A 23,451-nucleotide genomic window follows, 5' to 3' on the forward strand; every position below is an offset into this window, starting at 1 on the left:
ATCTAAACCATATAAAACACTATAACGCAACTAAACAGCTACACCAACAGTTCTTACACTATCCTACTTATTTTTTTACTCTTTGTCCTACACTCAGAACTAAAGTTTATTGTGATTGAAATGGCTGTACAGTGCAAGTATCGAAATTCTTCGAAATCACTCTTTAGTTTTCTAGCATAGCAACATTTGATTCTCAAAAGTCAAACAAAAAAAAGTCAAATGTCAATTTCTAGAACACATAGCAGTGAAATGTTTATCTTTAATTTAATATTATTGTGATTAATACAATTACAATCTGGTTATTTAACGTGAAATCCAACATTCGTAGCAACCATGAACCGAGAAAAAAGGGAGCCGGAGTACCCAACGGAGCTGGAATCGCAGTTCGTGATGCGACTGCCCGAAGAGCCTTCGAAAGTGCTGAGAGAAGTGCTTAAATCTGGAGAAAACTTGAAGAACCGACTGACGATACAGATAGAAAATGATATGCGCCAGGGCGAGGTCAGGTTCGACCACTGGCTGATGCACGCCAAGATCGTGGACCTCCCCACAATCATAGAATCATTGAAAACAATCGACAACAAAAGTTTTTACAAAACTGCAGACATTTGCCAAATGATGATATGCAAAGAGGAACCTGACCAACCATCTACCGAAGAGGAATCGCCAGCAAAAAACAAGAAAAAAGATCCCTACAAAGTAGACAAGAAGTTCCTATGGCCCCACGGTATCACGCCTCCTACTAAAAACGTGCGCAAGCGACGATTCAGAAAAACGTTGAAAAAGAAGTATGTTGAAGCTCCAGAGATCGAAAAAGAAGTGAAGAGGCTACTGAGGGCTGACAATGAAGCTGTCAGTGTTACCTGGGAGGTCATCAAAGAAGAGGATGATCATCCCAAACAAGAACAGAATGTACCCATCAACGTCAAGCCTGAGAAGAAGACTAAAGCTGAGCGTAATCCTAAAAGAGAGTCTGTTTCTGTTGATGTGTCAAACCAGGAATCCTCCAACGTTGTGGACATATTTGGAGGAGCCGTCAGTGACTCTGACTTGGAAGATGATAACATCAATGTTGAGATGGAAGACAGCAGACTGTCGGCTTATGACAGCCGCTTATCAGACACTAACTCCATGCATGGTGAGGGACCATCAAAGAGGGAGCCTCTACCAACCCAATTCCGCTCACACATGTTCCAATCTCCACAAGAAATGGCTCCAAAATCATTCCCAAGCCACAGTCGAGCAACTACACCAGCTGCATCTGGCATGTCCAAGAGTGGAGGCTTATCTTCTGAGGATGATGGTGATTACCAACCAAGAGACATGTCTAAGGAGAATATGTCAACAAGGATTGAGCAGCTGAGCACTGAACTTGAGGAGTTGAAACAGAGGCGACAGAGAACTCAGCATGAGATCGCTGGAATGGAGAACTTGGCTCTGAGACAGAGATTCCAGGATATTCTGCACACACTCAACCAGGATATCATGTACAAGGAGATGGAATATCAAGGCCTCATCACCCTGCAGAACTCTGATGATATCTAGGAGTAACTTTGTTAGATATATGTAAAGGTATATCTAACAATAAATAAATCCTGAATGATGGTGTGTTAGCTCTGTAAGATGGATTTGTTAAGCTGTATACTTTTATGTTTTAAGCAAAATAGAAATACTGATTAAAATATAAGTACTATGAAAATGTAACACAAACTTTATAATTAAAAATGTGAATGCTATTATGTTTAGGCCAAATTGATTGAATAAAGTTATTATAAAAATTTCAGTTGTCTAACTTTTAAGTGTAGTGGGACGGGACTACATTGAGTGCAAAATTATAGATGAATTCACTACCTAAGGCATCAACATCAGTAAACATCTGCTCCTCAGAGTCAGTCAGTGTTTAGAAAAACATAAAGAGCTGTTTCATTTTAGATATTACCTAGTTTTATTCATGAAAATTAATTTATTTCATTCTTTCAAAAATTAAGTATATTTTTTATGGTTGGTGTTACCATACTTATAGTGTTGCTTTATACGATTGTTATCTATGACATGATTAACATTTTGAACGTTAACACGAACGCACCATTTGTTCAAATGATTTACGAAATATGAGTTTTGCGTGAAAAATATAAACAGTATCAAGTATTAACTGAAACGAACTAACGTGCAAAAATTTGCTTATTTTTTACACAAAAATAAGTTAAACTTTTTAAATAAAATAATTCAACTTTGACTTTGACAGTATGACACGTCTTTTTTCCTCCGTAAGGTTGTCAACTTGCGTCGTGTTGGAAAAATTTTACGTCGCTATGTTCAGTCCAGTCAGATCTCGAAATAAATAAATTGAATATGGCTGAAGTCGAAGGACATAAACATCGAGAAACTAATTACCATGAGGGAGAAGGTAAATTATGTTATGATATTTATGGTTAGAGCGCGTGGTTAGTGAGTATCGCGGACGTCAGTGCGGATCGGCTGCGTCGCCGAGCCCCGTTACCCTCGTGTTACCTTTGTGACATTGAAATTGGGTTCTTTTTATAATTGCTGCGTGGATTTGTGGTGCTGGGCCGCCAGGAGCGGAGTGCGCCGCCCGCCTGACGCGTTGAGTGGTACCGTTGCACGGTCGGACAGACTGTAGTGAACATGACCGGGGGCGCGGACAGGAGCCTCCACTCAGGTATTACATTGTTTTGTTGTAATATTCGATATTAGCTGAGGTTAAGTGCGCTAGAACGTAATTAATGTTGTTTATTTGCGCGGGTTTAACCTTAGGCGACGTGTTGAACTTTGCTCGTACGTCGAGTGTTATTGCATTGTTTTAGACCACAACACGGACGTTAAATATTCGAATGTTTCCTTTCGCATCCAATTAGAATGTTTCACAGTGTGTGAACAATCTGACTCTTGTAACTTGCCAGTCATTAAGTGTTGACAACTCATATGCTTTTGATTTTTAATTCAAAACATGGAATAGCTTAGAGCACAAAGAGTTTGATTTCAAGGTTGATATTAATGGACTATGAAATGTTTTGCTAATAGCAATGTTATTGTTTTATCAGTAGAATGAGTGTAATTCCACAACGTTGTAATAGCCGTTGTTTGATTATTACAGTGGTTTCACTTGGGAATTTTATAATTCCCTTTCTACAACTATATTTAAATCTATACATAGTTTTAAGTGATTTCATCTTGTAACAAGGTATGATGGGGTTGGCATGTCCTTGTTGGACAAAAACCCCCAAAAAAATAAAGATTAAAAAAAAAAAAAAAAAAACTATATTTATTTGAACAACTATATTTATTAAATAACTTGTTGATATTCAAACTGTTGCTGATTCATAGTTCACTTTCTAATGAAGACTTTTATTCTTTATTCACACATACGCAAAGGAGAATACTATTAAAATTAAACTTTTTACTAAGTACAACAATCCTCCTGTTTCTTTTTTAATACAGGTAGAAAATAGAAATTGAAAGTTTCATAAGTATTTAATCAACCCAATCTTTGTCCGTATACAAAAATTAATATAGTTTTTATGCAAACCTTTACTTACTATCCGCTAAGATAATATGTTCTGCATTACATTTAATATGCAAGTCAGTTGATTGCAGCTGTTAACATTTATTGTCCATAATCTACCTTGAACTTTACAAAGGTCATGATATAAAATAATTATCTGTATTTATGTAAAATAGGATTTAACTATCAAGATTAACTTGTTGTATGTCAGAGCGCAGATATATGCAGGACACAATTGATTTTCTATTGTTTGCCAATTAGCGACATACAAGCAGTTAAAGAAGTTGAATTTATAATATAAAAAGTGTTAGCAACCAGTTCGGTAATCTTGTCCGTTTGAACAACAAAAGTAACTTTTATTGAAGCTAATCATCATCAGCTCAGCCATAGGACATCCACTGCTGAAAATAAGTCTGAAGCTAATATTGATATCATTTTGCATCATTTTGCTGTTTTACGCAACATATTAGACAGATTGCATGAGGTCTGTGCTAGTAAATATCCGTAACTGTTGTGCAAAGTAATTTTAACTGAGTCATTTAATCACTTGATGTGTGTGATACCTTAGATAATTAAATGAATTCAAAGTTCAGGTCCTGTTTCAGATTAAAATGACCATGTAAACTGCACTGCATATGCAATTCCTATTAATAACCAGATAGCATTTTGTTTAGAGGCAATGGAATAAACCAGAATATTATAATCAAGGTAGAAAAACCTTATAGGTGATTATTTATATCTATGGTACAAAGTTTACCAAACTTGTTGTGTTGAGCATACAGATTTCAACCAGTATTTTTATACAAAAAAGAAGCTTACGCCAGCAGTGTGCATACATACAAGTTTTTAAAGCAGTTTTTTTGCAGTTTTGTAGCTTATTATTTTTTTATCGTTATCTTGTTGCCAACATTAAGAATTAATTTCTGTTTATGTACAAACTTGTTTGATCTCTAGAAGGACTGTAGCAAAAAGTATAGGTATCTATCTTTATGTATGGTCATGTTGACTGTGCATTTGATTATTGAGATAATACCTGTATCTATTTTATTAATAACCAAGTCATCATAATTACATCAGCCTCAGATTTGTACAAATCAGATTTGAAATAAGTTTTTCACAAGCATTTTGGAATCAGTTTTCCCGCCGAAACAAAGTCGAGTCACACAGGCTATATTTTGTCCCTGTACGGGCAGTAGTTCCCACGGGATTCGGGTGAAAGCGGCTGGTGTCTCATAAAATGAAAAAATATATTACCAAAATTACAAATGCAAATGCATTAGTCATTTAAATATACCTGATTAAACATGTCGAAATACATTGTGTGACAAACTACGTGAACTTCGTACTACGTATTATTCTAAGCCACGTATGATCAACAATGACATATCATTTTCGTTAAATAGGTACATATAGGTAGGTACTTACTATGGCTAATAATAAAGAGCTGATTACAGCTTTCATTATGTAAACGTAAATATCAGTAATATCAGAGCTCTATTTACACGAGAGAAATAAGGTCGCCTAATTATATACTTTTTTTCATAATAAACACATTGGTACACACACAACATTGGTACTGAGATAAAAAAGCTCGCGTATTGTTTTCTTCTTAACAATTAGGGTGCGTTCAATTTAGGTGATCTTGCCATAGATATCAATCAAGCGCATAAGTTTTAGGGTTCGAAACATTTATTCTTTTTGCACGGGTGACTTGTCTCATTACCACATAATATTTCAGTAAATCAGTCTCCGTGAATATTACTCAAGGGAGTCGCCCACAAGCCCACATAGCTAAGTATGTGGGCACAAACAATGCGCATTATGTCTAAAATAAATATGTACAGTTGGGGTTCAATGACCTCTTAATGTGTGCTAGACGTCTGTTCTAATAACTTATTACTTAGTTTTCGGCTAACAAAACTTTAATTATTTATTCGATAAGCCATAAATTAAATGCCAAAACGCGACAGTAATCATTTTGAGGTCCGCATTTCTTCTCGTATGACGCAAGCGATTTTTTGTCCCACTTAATTTTGATCTGACTCTAGCTGGAGTTAATTAAAGAAAACCTGGTTTTTATATACTGTTGTGGCAATTGCAAATTGGTGGCAAGATTGTAGTAGCAAAAATTTTAACTATCAAAGAAAAATATGTTGCTTTTTGAGCACCTCCAGGGTTCAGCACGATCTCAAATCCTGGACCCTTTTATTTGTATAAAAATCTTTGTCCCAAAAGAACTTTATGACGCAATTGGCGGTCTCCTCAGACCCAAGTATGCGGCAGTGATCCCCAAACCCACTTTCCTCGTGCAGTCCCGGCCAGTTGCCAAGGTCCGCTTGCGTAAAGGTCGGTAGGTCGGTTCCCGCGCTCGTTAGGCCGAGAGGTTCCTATTTCAAAACTGCTGTCTATGGATGCCGTGTTGCGTTTCGGGGAACTGGTTGATTAAGTGGCCATAAAGCTGGTTTTTAATGAGTTTTGGTTAATCTGTTTTATGGTAGAGTCAGGTTTCTTTTTTTGGGTTTTAAATAAGACAACTATGATGAGTATTTGTTGGTCCTCATGAGCTGTTCCCTTAAATAATACAATTAATGATCGTAAATTCTTGTTATTGTTTTTGGGAAAATAAATCTCCTCAGTTTTCAAAATTAATAATTTTCAACACTTTCAAGGAAGAAAAAAAGATTTGTAAGCTAACATTTTTTTCCTAGTATTCCCTAACACTAAGTTTCTTGGTATCGCCAACTCCCACGTGAACTATATTGCTATTTTCACAACCAAACTATAGTCAGGTATAATAAATACCGCTAAATATAACTGTATCTGGGACTGGCTGAGTTCTAGTTTGTTTTGCCAAAATTCTAGACATGTAATAAGTCCGGTTGTTCGTTTGTTTATACAAAATGCATGGTATTTGATATATATCCGCTTTCATTGCTTTGTTTATTTTTGCAGCATGTCGTCCTTTAGTGGGAACATGTTCTGTTCCTATTTCACACGCATCTTCGACATTCTTTTATCCTATTACCCTTTTGGATTGCACTGGTGGAGTGGATTCTTGTACTTCCACGTGCATCTTGGGAAATCTGCTAAAGAAATCTTATTGATGTCTAGTTTAGAAGACAAAAAAAACCGACACATATCATATGACCTATATTGTTGGTTGCCAGTTAGCAGTATAATGCGTTCTCAATTTTTTATCTACATGTGTATTTGCTTACAAGAGAAAATTAAAATTCTCATCTCGTCAGCAAAACAACACAACATATAAAATATCGGGAACATCCGTAAGTGGGTAGTTAAAGTTCTGTAGTTCATTGTTACCGTGACCCCACTGGCGTGACCCCTTTGGCGCATTGCGTGGTCTTACGTCTGTCTGTCACGATCCAGTGAAAGTGTGCGAAGTGCTGTACTCCTAATATGGGGTCTTCGACAACGTGCTTCATATTGTTCTCGATTTTAACGCTTCTTGTTTAGGCTTTGACTCTCGTTTGTGGCCAGTTTCATCGCCTCGGGATATGTTCTGTCTATGGAAAAGTATTTGCTAAATAGACTTCTGAAAGTATGCATGAATTTAGGTGTATGATTGATAGCTTATTTGTTATAAGTATTTGATCGAAAAACTACATCTTAGATCCAGTGGAATGTGTCCTTAAGTAATTAATCAGGATTATTTTCGTCCTAACAGTATGCACTTTTAATAAAGTAGCCGAATACTAAGAAATATTAGTTGTGAATAAACTTGCCATGTTTTCCTCAAACTACATAATGCGTTCTGACCTAGGCAACTTGGTCATATTTTGCTGAATCATCGTTCAATTAAATTGAAGCTAGTTTAAACCAATCTCCGTTCTTATGTTATATCTCCCCAATGCCAAGTTTTAACAATCTCCATTCAACTAATACATGGATATCGGTTAAAGCTGGCTCGATAACACCGATCGAAGGCTGTATCGATTAAAAGTAGACAGTCGCAAGCGCATGCTATCGAAGTGTTGCAATCTTTTGTTTGACCTAGGTTGTATGTCGTATTGTTACCGTTATATCCCACATGTTACGGTAGGAAAAACAATCAACTAATTTATCTGAAGTTGTCAGAAAATATAAGATTTTTTGTAATTGAATTTGTGCAAAATAAGGCACAATAAAAAGTCAGTTATTCATAGTGGGCTGAAAACCAGCACTGTTTGAAGGTAAATTTCACAGAAGAAATTCCCATAAAGGTTCGCCCTTTACCACTTCCCATGTGGTTTTGCTGGCAAGACGAAATGGTTGAACAAACTGGCGAGTTTGTTGCAAAAAACCCAAAGCTACCAGTACAATGTACAAAAAACATACGATTATTTGTGCATATCAATGTTCAAGATATTGTTTTCGTAATCTTATCAGCAATGCACTCGAACGCCTACTTATCCAGTCCTTTGCCGGTCAGTTACCTTCCTCCGCCAATCAAATTCCTTACATTACAATTAGCATCGTAATGATCCTTTTGAAAGTTAGAAATCGCAGCTACTTGGGCAAAAATACTTTTGACGGCTAACTTCAGAACAGCAAAGTTATAGGATGAGAGCTGTATATTCTTACATTAGGAATTACATATTTCTCGCACCGGGATAAAAAGTAGATTATGGCCTTCCTCGATAAATGGGCTATTTAAAAATAAAACAATTTTCCAAATCAGATCAGTAGTTCCAACCAGTAGACCAACTTCATACCGGCAAAATTAATTAGCTAGCACTGTAATTAGTATTGAATGATATCGTAGGTTCTCGGCCACGGAATGTGACTGCATATCAAGTGGTGTAGGAACAGTATTCAGTTACTTGTGGTTAGGAAGTGCACTTGATCATGACAATGTCAAGTGCAGGGTACAGGCTTGTTATCGTTCACAGATGATTATTTTGAGTCTGTGTGAATTCATAATTACGCTAATTAAGTTTATCTATAACTTTTTTGGGGCATAAAAATACTTTGATCCAAAAACCAACTATTATACTGTGCCTTTTGGATGGCTTCTCCCTTTGTGGAGTATCACTTAGTCGTACCTACCTTGCATAAAAACTGATCTCAGAAAAAAGTACTTGAAGTTAAACCTACATAAAATGATTAATCTACTTCCACAATACTCGTATACGCAGTCTTATAACAAAACTGGCTCAAGCTTATGACGATTGCCATCGTCCTGCAAAAACATCCATCGCGGAAGAAATCATGGCAGTAGTTGTCAGTTAGTACATCTGTCGGTATGTCTGCTAATGACACCATCAGACCCGTTGATTTAGAAAGCTGTGCTTGCATAACTTTAACATGCCAACACATGTCCATTTCCGACTGGTATGCGTAAGTGATTTGACTTGCCTTACTTAGCTTTTTAGAGAAAGTGTTCTTTGTTAAGGATATGTGTGATCTTGTTGGCTTGACCGCGCTAAACTTGGAAATTGGCGACGGATTTGAAAAATTATTTCATTGTTAGATAGCTTCCTGCTCAAAGAAGGCTATGTACGTATATCCGGGGGTGTAATCACTGGTGGAAGCTGGTGTTAACATACATCCACATTCCTTTCTTATTCATGTCATCCTTTCAGACAAACCATCATTGTCTTATGGACATCTCATTTAATTTTATTGTATGCTTCTTTGTTTGGGCACTAGAGAGACGAAAATTATTATATGATTCGTGTAACAGAAATATTTCCATTTCACAATACATGAATATTTCCTACTTGCAAGCTGAAACTTACAGCTCGTAAAGCTGCTCGTCTGCCATGAATACTTACAACTTCTAAAAGCTTCAAAACTATCTTTTGTTCTGCAGTTTTCACCTTTTGTTTTTACAAAAGTTTTTCTCCAAAGCAAGACTGTGTGTGCTCGGTAGATTCACCGCCATGGCTTTGTTTTTTTTTTATAGGCAGCTCATCTGCCTAGCCTTTTCCCAACTATGTTGGAGTCGGCTTCCAGTCTAATCGAAAGCAGCTGAGTACCATTATTTTATAAGGACCAACTACCTATCTGACCTCCTCAACCTAGTTACCCGGGCAGCCTAGTACCCGTTGGTAAGACTTCCTGGATCTGACTGCCCGTCACGACTGCCAAAAATGTTCAAATGACAAAACAGGCAAAATAGTAGCAAAGCAATATATTAAGGATACCTTCAATAATATCCAATCAGCCTTCTGATTTTCCCAGTAGGTTATCGATACAAAAGGATGGCAATCCGGTCGGTTTCTTTCTATCGTAAAGTCCGTTCCACATAGTCATTGGTTAGGCATGGACAAGCAGACATTTACATAATGCGTATGCAACTAGCAGTTACATGTGTTTTTTACCGTATGTGTATGTGACATAAATGTAGATTACTGTATTGACTCTTTTAACATTGTATTATACCGTTACATTTATTTTTGAACAAAGAGATAAGCGACATGGCATAACGATATTTTTATAGTAATATATTTTTATTATTTATAATATTTTTTATAACTGTTAGTTTTTTATGTACAAAATATGTCAATAATTTATTTTTCTTACGTTTGTAAAGTGCATATCTACATACTTAGATGTTGTACCTACTTAAAAATATTTAATTGCAGTCTAGACATTATTTTCCAAAAATACTACCTACTTATGCGCATGTACTCTATATTGAAGAGATCACACTTGCATTTTTATTCACGTGCATTGTTTCGAGCAATATAGTGCAACATAAACATACGTAAGTTCTATCTTACCTCCTATTATTTAATTCTATCCGTGACTGTCAGTTTTACTGGGTCAAATAACAATAGCATTTAGCAATAAAAGCAACGAGCCTAAAGATCGCTCAGACCATTGTCAAGCAATTCTATAAATTGATGATGCGTTGATAACTGAGCGTAGCGTACTCACAAGCTGACGCCTAGGATTTTTAGGCATCCATATTTGTAGTTACTAAACTTAACTTTCTATCAAAAAACACAGGTTTCCTAAACTTTTTAAGAATACTTTTAGAAGTTAGTAGCCGTTTTTGGAGTAGCGCCTTGTGGGAACTACTGCCCGTACCGAGATAAAATATAGCCTATGTTACTCGGGAAGAGTGCAGCTTTCCAACAGTGAGCCTTTTGAGTACAGAGAAACAAGCAAATGTTTCCTCTTTATTGTGTTAGTATAAATTAATTACTCAAAACTGGCAAAATCAGTTTAATTCCTATCAAGAAAACATCGTTTTCGTAAACTTTTTAAGAATACTTTTAGAAGTTATTGCACTGAACCGATCAGTGTTTCAAATAACATTAACTTCAACAATAGCCAGGTTCAAGATTAGTATTACCAATACATTGCAGGCGCATTGCGATAACAGAACCTAGCCAGGCTTGATGCATTTCCATTATAGTAAATACTAAACCAGTTTTATTAGTGAACCCGTTATCTTTACAAGAATGCGAAATAGAGGAGATATTTGTCTGCGGTGAATACGGTTGAAATATTTGAAGTATGTCTAAGGGAGATTGCTGACGGAATTTGTTAGGACTGCAAGATGCATTATGCATGTTGTTTATGTTAATAGTCAATGTGGCTATCGGACTTTGATACATTACTTAATGATTAATGCTACTAAGGTAGCTTTTATTTTGACACAGTTTGTGATTCCGCATCTCAAAAACTTCAAGTCATTCCTCCAGCGTTTCCTTGGTCTTCCTTCCGTCATCAGGGATCCATCCATTCTTTTCAGAGTATTTTAGAATAGCCCACATTTTATCCTTTTGACATGTCCTCTAAATATTTTTCTATTTATAAAAGATTTCCTAAAAATTGATTTCAAAATAATATTAGTATAGATCTGCCATCACCAGTCTGCATAAACCCTAACATTATCTTTAAGAATGTTTCCATTTAAAATAATTGCCTACAGTAAATAGGCTATTAACATATTCTGCAGCAGACAAGAGTGTCGTTACCCCAGTTAGCACGACTGCCCTGCAGTTTAGTTCAACACTAATGTTCAGGTATGCCGAGTATTTCCTTGCGGCTAGACTACGGATATCGGCTTTCGAAACCTGGCCGTTATCGGCTATGTTTATTGTGGTAATCATTTATGTTTGTTCTTGGGATATTAGGAGTATGTTGTTTAGTTTAGGTTTGTGAGCATACAAGTTTCGATTTGTGGTATTTTGTTGCTGGAGAGTTTGTCCCGCCACTTCTTCTTCCCATTAATAACACATAGGAAGTGCGGAAGAGCGGGCGTTTTTGGGGGTTGTCTCATGTTATTTTGACGTTCGAAGAGTGCTGAATTTTAGTCTACTTCACCATAAATCCAATATAGATACTAGAACATCTATTTTGACTAATGAGGTACGATCCATGGCTAAAATAAAATATATACATTCTCCTCCATTTTTGCTGTTTTACCTATATAAAAGTGGCGGAAATCCACATTAGGAATTTTTAATTAATAATTATGTCAACGCTATCACGACAAACTTCATGAATATTAACCGAATTAGTTACATTTGACAACTTACGCGTTTCAAATGACCAATGAAATTGATTTCACGGTTGAAAGTTTTTTTTTTATCGTTGCCTGTCGATAAAAAACGTACCGTGGCTGGCGCTGTAATATTTATTATTGCTTATGGTAATGTGACAAGAAAAACATGTATGAAAATGATTACCGATTACATGTATACCTAATTGTTATCAACTAGGCGTTTTCCCGCGGTTTCACCAGCGTCCAGTGGGAACTACTGCTCGTACGGAGATAAAATAGCCTATGTTACTTGGAAAGAGTGAAGCTTTACAATAGTGAAGGAATTATTCAAATCGGTTCAGTAGTTTCTTAGCCTTAAGCTTGCAAATATACAGACAAAAAAAATATTCCTCTTCATTTTATTAGTACACTGTGTACCCACAAGTCCGAATAGGAAATTATACTTTAATTTCATCATAATACCGATTGACAAGTTATCGTAAAAGTAGGGCTATCTTAAGCTGGTGTATCAAATGGTAGCTTTAATTTGTAATGTTTGGAGATTAAGCAATCGCTCGATATAGGAAGGAAGATAAGTTATCGAAATAATGACAATGTTTTGTAATGAATATTATGAGGACTATTTAATTTATAGGGTCAAATATAGCACAGATTTTGTCTATTTACCTGGAGCCATTTTAAACTAAACTATACCGTTTTCGCACGGTTTCGCCCGCGTCCCGTGGGAACTACTGCCCTTACCGAGATAGAAGAGCCTATGTTACTCGGGAAGATTGTAGCTTTCCTACAGTGAAATAATTTTTCAAATTGGAGCAGTAGTTTCGGAGTACAAACAAACAAAAATTGTCTCCTCATTACTAGATTCGAAAAGATAATATTATCATACTTTATTGAAGACACTAATCTTTCTTTAACTGACAATTAGTAACTTTAGTAATTACAATAATATCAATTGAGTAATAACAACCATTGTTACAGACCTCATGAATGTAATCAATCGTCGAATTTAATTGATGGAATATTTTTCCTCTCATTCAATAACTACATATTATTATGTGCAATATCCTCATTATTATGTTATCTCATATAACTACTTACTTATGACCTATTCTGTAGATTGCAACACGGTTTTTAGGCAAATAGACATGTTGAATACACGAAATATTTATGGTCCTTTTGTCCTACAATACATACTCCATTAGGTAGACATTTTGTAGAATACCACTGATCTTCAAACATATGTTCACAGATGTGGATATAACTATTTCCTTATCGTACCGTATCTAACGTATCCAAAAATTGTATTTTCTGTGACTTTACTGCACACAAATGTTTCTTTTGGTTTACAGTAATAAATTGAATTGTGGAAGCCGACCCCAACATAGTTTGGGAAAAGGCTCGGAGGATGGTTTACAGTAATAAATTGAATTGTGGAAGCCGACCCCAACATAGTTTGGGAAAAGGCTCGGAGGATGGTTTACAGTAATAAATTCCGTGCGAACATATCTTAAAATGTTCGCGAAATTGCAAACTTGTGTGCGAACATATTCTAGTAGAGCGACCATGCGTACTCATTGTTCGCGGACAATTTTACTGGAATCTCCTTACATCATGCGTTTTACATGTTTACAATATCTATAACCAAACACAATATAAAACAACGGAATGTGGAGCATAATGACATACTTAGTTTTGGTTCAACGAACTCATTTGAATAATCTGAGTTTACATGATAAAGTGATAATTTATTCCGCCGGCCATTTGGTTATTTATAGCTCAATATCTCGCGTGTTCATATTCCTCATATACGTTATTTATTTGACTGTATATTACGCGGATTTTTATTGAAGAACCTACTGCGTAAGCGAGTAGAAATATTGAGTCTAAACCTTCATAAAGAATTTCCCATTGTCATTGTTTCAACTAGTTTCTGTCTGCAATTTCGTCCGCGTCACGCAAGAACTGCACCCGGTTATGAAGCCTTACAGCCTTCCTTAATAAATGGGCGATCTAACACTGAAATGTTTTTCTAATAGTATATCTGAGATAAGCGCGTTCAAACAAACTCTTCAGCCTTGTAATATTAATTTGATATATGAGAGATCAAATTCGCATTACGCTTCATACTCTCGAAACATCATACTTCATTCAGCTACTTCAACATAATTGAGTGACAAAATATACTGTAACTTACGTAATATCATCATTTCAATTGTTCCGTGCGAGAGAACGGAAGCCGCAGATTGTTTAGATATTATACTACCATTACTCTCACGGAGTTGTGGGAAGAAGAGCCGCGTGACAATCACATGTTTTTCTTCCCTAGATATCTTCTTGTGTCCTTAGATGACAATAGAAGCCGTTGCGTGTTTGGAACTATAGATATCAAGATTTGTCGGTTGAATTTTTTGTACTTGAGGAATTTTTTGAAGACCTTTTATTGAAGGCAACCTGACTTCTTTATTCGTGTTAGTAAAATGAGATCAAATAAACACACTTCACTGTTTCTGAAGGTTTTTGAAAGGCTTCTGAAATACGATACCCGCTGAAGTGTCGGAATTGTTCTCTGCTATTATACGCAGCTTTGTTAATTACTTATTTTCATGAATTACTTTAATTAAACGTAGGTATTTTACGTGTTCAGGTTTTTAAGCAGAAGAGCCTTGACCTTCATGATTACGAAAAAGCTAATTAGGCTCGCGTTACAGGACTCCTTTCCCTGACCTCTAAGCCTGCGCTAAATATCAAGTGGCCTACCGAAATATATTCTCATTCACTCCCGTATTAATGGCTTCATTACATTAGCCAGTAATTTTGTCGGCTTGCTGCTGTGTTATCCCGTTCACTTTTGCACCTTGTCGATTCTGATAATGTTATTAAACAGTTTCTTCCGACACTGTTCGTTTAAACCGTGTTCTGTTCATTAAAAATATTTATTACACTACTATATTTCTTCATATCTTATCATCATGTACTTTCTCAGTTTTATGATGAGGTTTATCGCAACAGGCCTTAGATACATTTCCGCAACGTTTTCTTTATCAATGTGTGTGTAGCTTCTGATGTTCCATTTAAAAATTTAACCCACTCAGAATTGCAAAACAGACTTCTTCTTATCCACGTGCCGTAAAATACATCTATCAGTGTCGAAGAATCAAAGTACGTATACGATTCGCGTAACAGAATTATTTTCAATCAGCGCCCGGTTCCCGGTTATTGGGTGCATGCCAGTTACAACATACTACACTATACAGAGAAACATGAATCATGTAATGCCGTATTGGAACTTTTTTCTTGCTGTAGTCGGCAGAGGTCCAAAATGTGCGCTAGTAGTTCTAATGGTCTTTGCTTGACTAGAGGCAAATTTTCTCCAGTTTCCAATAAAGACAAAAAGTTGCCGTTTTCAAAATTCTTAGCATGAGTGCTTCCAAACACAAACCTTCTCAAAGCATGTTAAATAAAGTGAGAAGGATTACATCCGTATGACACCCTTATTGTGCATATTTCAGTTGAATTTTAAAAGATGTCATCACATCTAAGTTACGTGTGGTTGCGTCAGAAAATGATTTCGACTCTTACTGTAGTTGGATTGAAATAAAAATATGCCATAATACAAACGTCACCGCAGTCTTGAATCAGAGGGATTCAATGCCAAATCACGCTATTGTATCGATGAGCCTCATTAGGAAGAAAGTCAATAAACCAGCATTTTTTCTGGCTGACGAATAGTTTTCTAATATTTCCGTTATAACAGTCATTGGAACCGGTCCAAGCAGGTTATTGACATAATTCGGCTCAAGTTTGGGAGCTCGCCAGACCTGTGTTTCGAGTGCATCAGTAATTTTTCATTCAGTACATAATTACTAGTGTCACTGTACTGTGAGGTACCTTTAAGGCCCTTATTATGTACGCAGAAACAGATATGTACAAGTATCCTGACTTGACAATCCACGTGTATCGACTACTCACTAAGCTAACTGAATATTGATTCATCGTCTCGTCTTGCATCATAATAGTGGCTTACTGAGCTTGATCGTAAATTGTCAAATGATGGAACATTTAGAAAGATCGTTGCCCATTCTTATAAACATTTGTAATCTCAAATTGCCGCATTATTTCTTCTTCTATCGTTCGAAGTATGTGAACTGTATGACTTATGTTGCAGGCAGTGAGGTGGTAGGCAGGCTGAGCTTGCGTGTCAATTATAAAGACATACAAAGTAAGTGAGCGTCTGTCTGTCTGTGTGTTTAACTTTCCAATGTGGAGTATTTTAACATCTTGTGCCGAATGTTGTACAAATCGATGTCTTCGCTTGTAAATATCTGCAACTGTATGTAGGTGGCCCCGAATTGTTTTATAAACTGTAACATTGTCTTAGTTCACTTGTGATAGTTGTCTATCTTATCTCTGATGTTTTTAAGAGTGATATACTCAGAACTAGGTCTCTTAATTTACATTCTATCTGTGTTCGTATGTGTGCCACTTACTGACGTTGTAAGTAAAGATTTCTAGGTGCAAAATCAGACATTTAATCCTTGTTGTAACTTGCGAAATCTGTTTGGGTGCACCCAGTAAAATAACTACGTACTTCATTTATCTTCCTGAAACTTGCCGCTCAAACTTCTCTAAGTGAGCCCTCATTAGTTCACCAGTTCCTGACGAGACAAATCACATGTCAAACTTACTTCAAACAAGGTATAGGTAGGTTCAGGTCCATTTCAAGTGAATACTGGAAAGTTCAAAGTAGAACATAATACAGTGTGTTTCAATTCGTTCTGCCCTACCTCAGTGGATCTCAGATGGGCTTATAATAAAGTAAAAGTGCCCCAATAGTCTGCGAATGCTTGGCACAGAATGATGCGCTTGCTCCGGTCGCATGTCCGAAGTGACAGCTGTGATTATCGTGCCACAAGATACATTAGCTATTAATGTTGTTGGTATTTACGAAAACGTTGTGTAATGCTACATATACATACTTGTGTATTTACTATGCTATCGAAAGTATGAGTATCAGGTGATTCTGAATATCCACTTTATTTAAGTCCTCTTACAAACACATGACGTTTTCTTTCCTCGGAAGAGGTTGACAAATTGTGAGACTATTACTCATTACACACTTCGCCAAGATGGGTAAGCTTATTTCCATCAGCCAAATCCTGAAGATTGTTTACTTTGTCAATTTTGAAAATATTTTTTTGTTTGATAGTAAAGATCTCGTTCATTTCTCGGTCTATTGTGTTCACGGACACAATAGAAATGGTCGATAAATATCAGATTATGCCCTATTGAACCCGATGATCTAAATTATAATGCAAAAATGAAGTGGATCCTTATGACGAAGAGCACTAATCCCTTTCTTGATGATTGCTTGTCTTTACTTCTTCTTGTTTGACAATTCAAACGTCTCCTATAATTTGTGGTGTTGAATCTACAGAATTATTGGCAAGTGTGTCTAGTTTGAATTTTTCCATTGAATGGACAGCTTATTTCTAAATATGGTATGTCTATAATTAGAAGTTATCTGCTAAAATCTGTGACGTTAGATTAAGACTGGTCTAGATTGTTCTGGCAATTCAATTATTATGGTTGAGTTTCCATATGATTGTAATTGCACTAAATAAACCAATTGACCAATTTTGAAGGTTGTATAATAACAGCGTGAGATTTTGTACTTCCTGGTGCAAATGAGTAAGAACTGCTGATAATGCGTTAATTTTTAACATGATCTAATTTACCCGCAAAAATGAGACACCAAAAATGACCAAGTTAGTCTAAATAGGAACTCTTTCTTTATAAGGATATCCTTCAACAAAACGTACGTAATTTCCAAGTCTATACATATAGCGGACAATTGCTTAATGTTCTCTATGATAAATGAGGGTCTTAACACTGAACCTTGATCTGTGACCCTCCAAGTAAAAGTTGTAATAGGATTACGCTCATAATTTCTACGATGATGCTACATGTTTTTGGGGTCAAATTAATATTCATTTACCAGTTTTCGAGAGGCCCACTTTCGGATCATTTGTTCTTATGAGGCGTGTTACTTTCCTGGCGCATTTTTGCGACGATGAATACTATGTTTGATCAAATCAAAAGAGTCCAAGAACCCTTAAGTATTTAATTTTAGTCATCAGACAAATATATGTCATATTCAGCGAATCGCTTACTTTGTTAAGTACCGAGTGTGCAGTAAATCGTAAACTACGATATACTCGTAAATTGTCATTCATGAAACACATAAACAACGGATTTTCACCTTGTCGGTTGCCAAGTCATCATAGAGAAACCATAGAACACTGTTAAGCTGACAATACACGCGCAATACTTGCACGGAAGCTAAGTTGCACATGCTTGTGGTTGCACGTGTCTCACGTTGACAACACATAAAATAGCTATTTTTGCTGGGAAGAAGTGGCGCAACAAACTCCCCAGCAACACATGTCTGTCTGTAGGTTAGAAGAATCTTTCAACAATGGTTTATACAAAGGGTGTATTGCAGTACACAATATGCATCATCCTCTGATCCTTTTTCCCAACACTGTTCGGGTCGGCTTCCAGCCTAACCGGATGTAGCTGAGTACCAGTGCTTTACAATTAGCGACTGCCCTGTCTGACACCCTCAACACAGTTACCCGGCCAACCCAATACCCCTTATACAATATGCAATATTGACATGAAATTCAATGTAATTAAACATGAATGTCTTGCATGAGAGACCATGGTCTTAGGACAACGTCGAAGAGTCCGGAAATTGTCATTGAAAGATGTTGGCGGCAAAAACAGCAGCGAATTTTTGCAATAGTGAATGCCGCTGTTAGGTGCTAGTTTTTCGATATGCTTGCATTGTTGTCTTTGTTGTTACGTGCCTTTGTAAAGCTTAAACATTGTTGTGCTTCTTTATACTGTTGTTAGATATTATTAGCAAGGTAGTATTATCTGTTCCTATTTTTAGTTCGCAACCATTTCACACTATTACACTGTTTTATCTTTTTGAAGTCACGTAGCGTTCTAGAAAGGCTACTATAAATCCATCGACCGTTGTAATCTATCCCTAGTTTAGTCTTTTTTTCATACAGCCCTCATTAAAGTTCACTTGAACTTAAATGTCAACCAATGATATTCAAGCTTCTGTGCACAGAATATAGCTTCTTATTTAGTTACGAAAATTATTCGTTTTTGACGGATATTAAAATAGTCCGTGTAATCGCGATCTTATGTAATAAGCCATTTTCAGTCTGGAACCTCAATGTTAAAGGATAAATTCGGACGTATAAACTACCGGTTTCTTTGTAAAAAGATCGACATTGACAAAGGCTAGTAATCCTATACGTGGGGAGGATTTATATATTAATTTCACTCAACTGAACATTGACCTTACAGAGCCTTTATGGATCATTCTACAAATATCTAATACCATTTCGGATCGCTAGAAGCGTTATCATTTTTACCAACGACCTTTTCAGATAGAGCCTTAAATATTATCTCATCCTGAAAACCCTTAATCGGCTTTTGTTTTTGTATATAACTTTATAGGGTGGATTCAGACATTGAGAGGCATGAGCCACGAGCGTCGTACAACGAATGGCTCTACTAGAGGAGTGTTCAATATTACACCAACACTGGTCGTTTTCCAGCGATTTCGCGCTTTCCCTCTTTTTTTGGGGCCACTTTTCCCGCACGCGGACTATAAAGTAAGTTAGTCTGGGGTAGTGTTGCTTCCCAACAACAGAACTATAGATGGTCGAGCCATCATCCGCGGCGTATGCCTCGCAAAGTCTAGATACTACTTTACTCACATATCCGAATATGTCCATATAATACGGACGTGGTCGTCTTGACCTTCGCTCCGTCCGCACGCAACGCACAAGTATGAATTATCCTTAATTACCACCGCCGAGGATACTCATTGTTACACGTTTCCGCGTTGCGATTTCGTTCCTAATGCTAATGTTGTAGTACTAGTGACCCACTTAGGTGTTTCTTGCTATGTTATCGATTTCTTGTTGCATATTATTATTTGTATTACTTACTAATGCGATTTTTATAGCCTTTGAATGTATTTATTTGCAATGATCTCTACAAGACTTACAAAAGGAGACACAGGGGGTCTCTGAAATTTCGAAAATTCTATTCGAACTTGGAACATAATCTTCTCTTTACTTCTTACAAAATAATTATTTTTTCTAAAATCTGTGCAGTTCTATGTAGATAACTAAAACGAGTTTTTTTCTTAGAGTTTAACGTATATTCTCTTATTGTTTCTAGCGTTATCACAGCCTGTTGCCAGGGTCGAAGCTCCAAGTAAGTCTAGTAATTGAACCTTTGTTGAACACTAATATTACTTAACAAATGGAGTGTTGTACTAATAGCAATCAGTAGTTTTATTCTACTTTTAACATTTTCTAATTGCACTTAATTAGGTATACGCACAAATACCATTTAGTTTTTTTACGGATAGGTCTAAGAGCTTTATCTAAAGATCTTCAAGGAACCTAATAACTTTATTTACTCTTTACCAATTAACTAAATCAAGAGTTATATTATTCTATCCCACTCTTAACCGACATACCAAAAAGGGGTATTTATATCTGAAATACGGTAGTATATGTCAAAACAAGATAAGGCATCCGTAGACGTGCTGTTCTTTTATAAACTGCGATAACTTTATCGCCTCCTAAAACATGTCTTCTTTATCGCTATCTTGCCTATCTATATAGAGTGTAAAGTTTCCCGGATTTTCTTACATTATTGTATCTACCAAACGCATTCGTATCATTTTATCAGCCCAACTGCAACTGTTAGGTTCTCCTATTCGGCTCAACGACCGATTATTATCTATGTTGGGTCCCGATAAATCCAAAGCCTATGAATTTTGGAATTCAAATTGGCTTAGGCGAAACCTGTTATGGTTGTCTCAAAGGCTTTCAAAAGGTTGACCAGCCTGTAGTATAAAGTCGAATTTATTAGATTTGTTAACGTGGGTGAGACCTGAAGACTTAGTAACTCCTAGTCAGATTAGCCCACGTAGATCTTACGCAGGTGCGAACTTTACGTCAATGCGAAGAATAACGTCAAAGGCTAATTATGTGGACAGAATCATCATAAATATGTTTTAGTGAAATCGTATTCTGCTTCATAGAGATGGAACACCATAGGAAAATAACAATCTGACTACAAAAATAACTTATGAACAAAGAATATTGGAAATATTCCATCTAAAAGAAACATCAAAAATTTTGTACCTATATGATTGAACTCAGGTAACATTGGAATCCCCACTTAGTGACGCTAATAACATAAGTTGATTATGAGAATGCGAAACAAAACGTACGTATTTTGTCTGAAAGTCACAACCTTGACATCAAACCAGTATTGGCTTACAATGCTAGGTATCATACGTTAACGATTAAGTATCAAGATTTTGAATTTAACTCACGATACTTTGGATAAAGGAGAATTTATTGCGAATGCGAGAACCTTATTTAAAGAAGTAGAAGATCTAGTATCTAGATTTAAAGAAGTAGAATATTTGGTCCCCTCTGGTCCATGAACCTTTAATTGACGATGCTGACTGTATTTTTCTGAGCATTCCAAAGGTCATTAACATCATGGGTGTTTACAGATCTCCGTCTTTTAAGAGTACTGACAATTTTATTAACTCTTTACAAAGAATAATAACCACACTCAAAATAAAACCTTGCACCATTTTTACAGGCGATATAAATATTAACATCAATAACGCGACCTCTAATGATGTCTCAACATATCTTTGTACGCTTGCTGAACTAGGTCTTAAACCAGCTGTAAACCTCCCAACGAGAGGGGGTTCTTGTATTGATCACGTCTTCTATGCTGGTGAAGTAGATGTGGAAACTATAATTTGTTCTTCAACCATAACTGATCATAATTTAATTATTACTGGCATGTCTGGATCAATCGTAAAACCGGTCCCCCGACCTAGATATAGACTACGTATTGATTACAACTCTATTTCAGATGAACTGAATAATATTGATTGGTCATCTTTAAATAATGTTTCCAATGTTAATGAACAAGTGGACATTTTTATTGGTGTTGTAAAGGGTGTATTAGACAAAAACTCCCAAAATATGCGTCTGCGTAGATCAAGGATCATATTAAAGCCCTGGATGACACAAGGTTTACTAAAATGTTCTCTAGTAAAAGACAAACTTCACCAGGAAACTAAAAAATATCCCTTAAATGATATTAAGTCTATAATTTATACTAGATATCGGAATTTTTACACTACTTTAATACGAAAAGTTAGGATTCAGTATCAATCTAACCTACTTGAAAAACACAAAGACAATCCTCGTGAACTTTGGAATACTATCAACGACATTACACACCGGAAAGCCACCACAAAGTCCCATAACCTTGAACTAACAACCATTAAGAGCTGTCCCAATGAATCAGTTAATATATGTAATGACTTTTTTGCTTCGGTAGGTGAATCATTTGCTAATAAAATATTATTGGAATTAGATACCACACAAATTGAACTTGCTCATAAAATAGATACTTGTAATTCTCCTTCTTCCTCTTTCTTTTTTGAACCAACTGACAGTGACGAGATCAACAGCATCATTCTCAGTCTAAAGTCTAATACTGCACCGGGTCTCGATGGCTTATCAGTCCAGTACATAAAAGCTATTAAGGATCACGTTACTAGTCCCCTTGCTGCTATTATAAATAATAGTTTAACTACTGGAACAGTTCCAGATGCCTGGAAATCAGCAGCAGTTGTACCGATTCATAAAGGTGGTGAAACTAATAGTCCCAATAACTTTAGACCAATTTCTTTATTGCCAGTATTTTCAAAGATATTAGAAAGAGTGGTCAATAAACGTTTAGTGAAGTATCTTGAATCCAATAATATTTTATCACCAAATCAATTTGGATTCAGGTCAAAACGCTCAACCGAGGATGCAGTAAAGTTACTCACCCATAATATTGTGCATAATCTAGACAATGGCAGGGCATGCATTGGTGTTTTCCTAGACCTTGCAAAAGCCTTTGACACCGTGTCAATTCCAATCCTACTGCGACGTCTGGAAAGCATCGGTGTCAGAGGTATTGCTCTTGATTGGTTCCAAAGCTATCTCACTGGAAGACAGCAATGTTTAAAAGTAGATTCATGGCTTAGTTCCTCCAGAGGACTGTCCTTTGGTGTTCCGCAGGGCAGTGTTCTTGGTCCTACTTTATTTTTAATTTATTTGAATAATCTTGCCTCGTTAACATTGCGAAATGCTGAAATTATTTGCTATGCCGATGATACCGCTATAATATTCCATGAAGCAAATTGGAGTGAATGTTTTAGAAGCGCGGAATACGGAATGACAAAAGTCTTTGAGTGGCTCTCTGATAATCTACTGACGTTAAACACTGCGAAAACGAAATACGTATGTTTTCATAAAACCGCGATTTCATCTCCCTTGGTCAC

General features: G+C 36.3%; 2 protein-coding genes across 16 annotated transcripts in view; both read left to right on the forward strand.

Annotated features, from left to right (window-relative positions):
• The first annotated feature begins 223 nt into the window (after positions 1-223).
• Positions 224-1,772, forward strand: LOC110377373 (transcription initiation factor TFIID subunit 7). Its single transcript, XM_021336240.3, has one exon. The coding sequence runs from the start codon at positions 334-336 to the stop codon at positions 1,543-1,545; it is 1,212 nt and encodes a 403-aa protein (XP_021191915.2). The 5' UTR covers positions 224-333; the 3' UTR covers positions 1,546-1,772.
• Positions 1,773-2,221: 449 nt separating this feature from the next.
• The window catches only part of LOC110377377 (atlastin), a 30,852-nt gene continuing 9,622 nt past the window's right edge, over positions 2,222-23,451 (forward strand). Inside the window, exons 1-4 of one of the 15 annotated variants that reach the window (XM_049848579.2) lie at positions 2,253-2,407; positions 2,578-2,680; positions 16,150-16,203; positions 20,253-20,297. In XM_049848579.2, coding sequence (XP_049704536.2) covers positions 2,647-2,680; positions 16,150-16,203; positions 20,253-20,297 — 133 coding nt within the window. In that variant the 5' untranslated portion in view covers positions 2,253-2,407; positions 2,578-2,646. The other 14 variants (XM_049848577.2, XM_021336254.3, XM_049848584.2 and 11 more) reach the window with 14 other exon arrangements.

The sequence above is a fragment of the Helicoverpa armigera genome, chromosome 20, assembly GCF_030705265.1.
Source record: "Helicoverpa armigera isolate CAAS_96S chromosome 20, ASM3070526v1, whole genome shotgun sequence".
Taxonomy (NCBI): domain Eukaryota; kingdom Metazoa; phylum Arthropoda; class Insecta; order Lepidoptera; family Noctuidae; genus Helicoverpa; species Helicoverpa armigera.

What these genes read in the sequence shown, in the direction of transcription:
- LOC110377373 (XM_021336240.3), top strand. Translation starts at nt 334, where the DNA reads ATGAACCGAGAAAAAAGGGAGCCGGAGTACCCAACGGAGCTGGAATCG.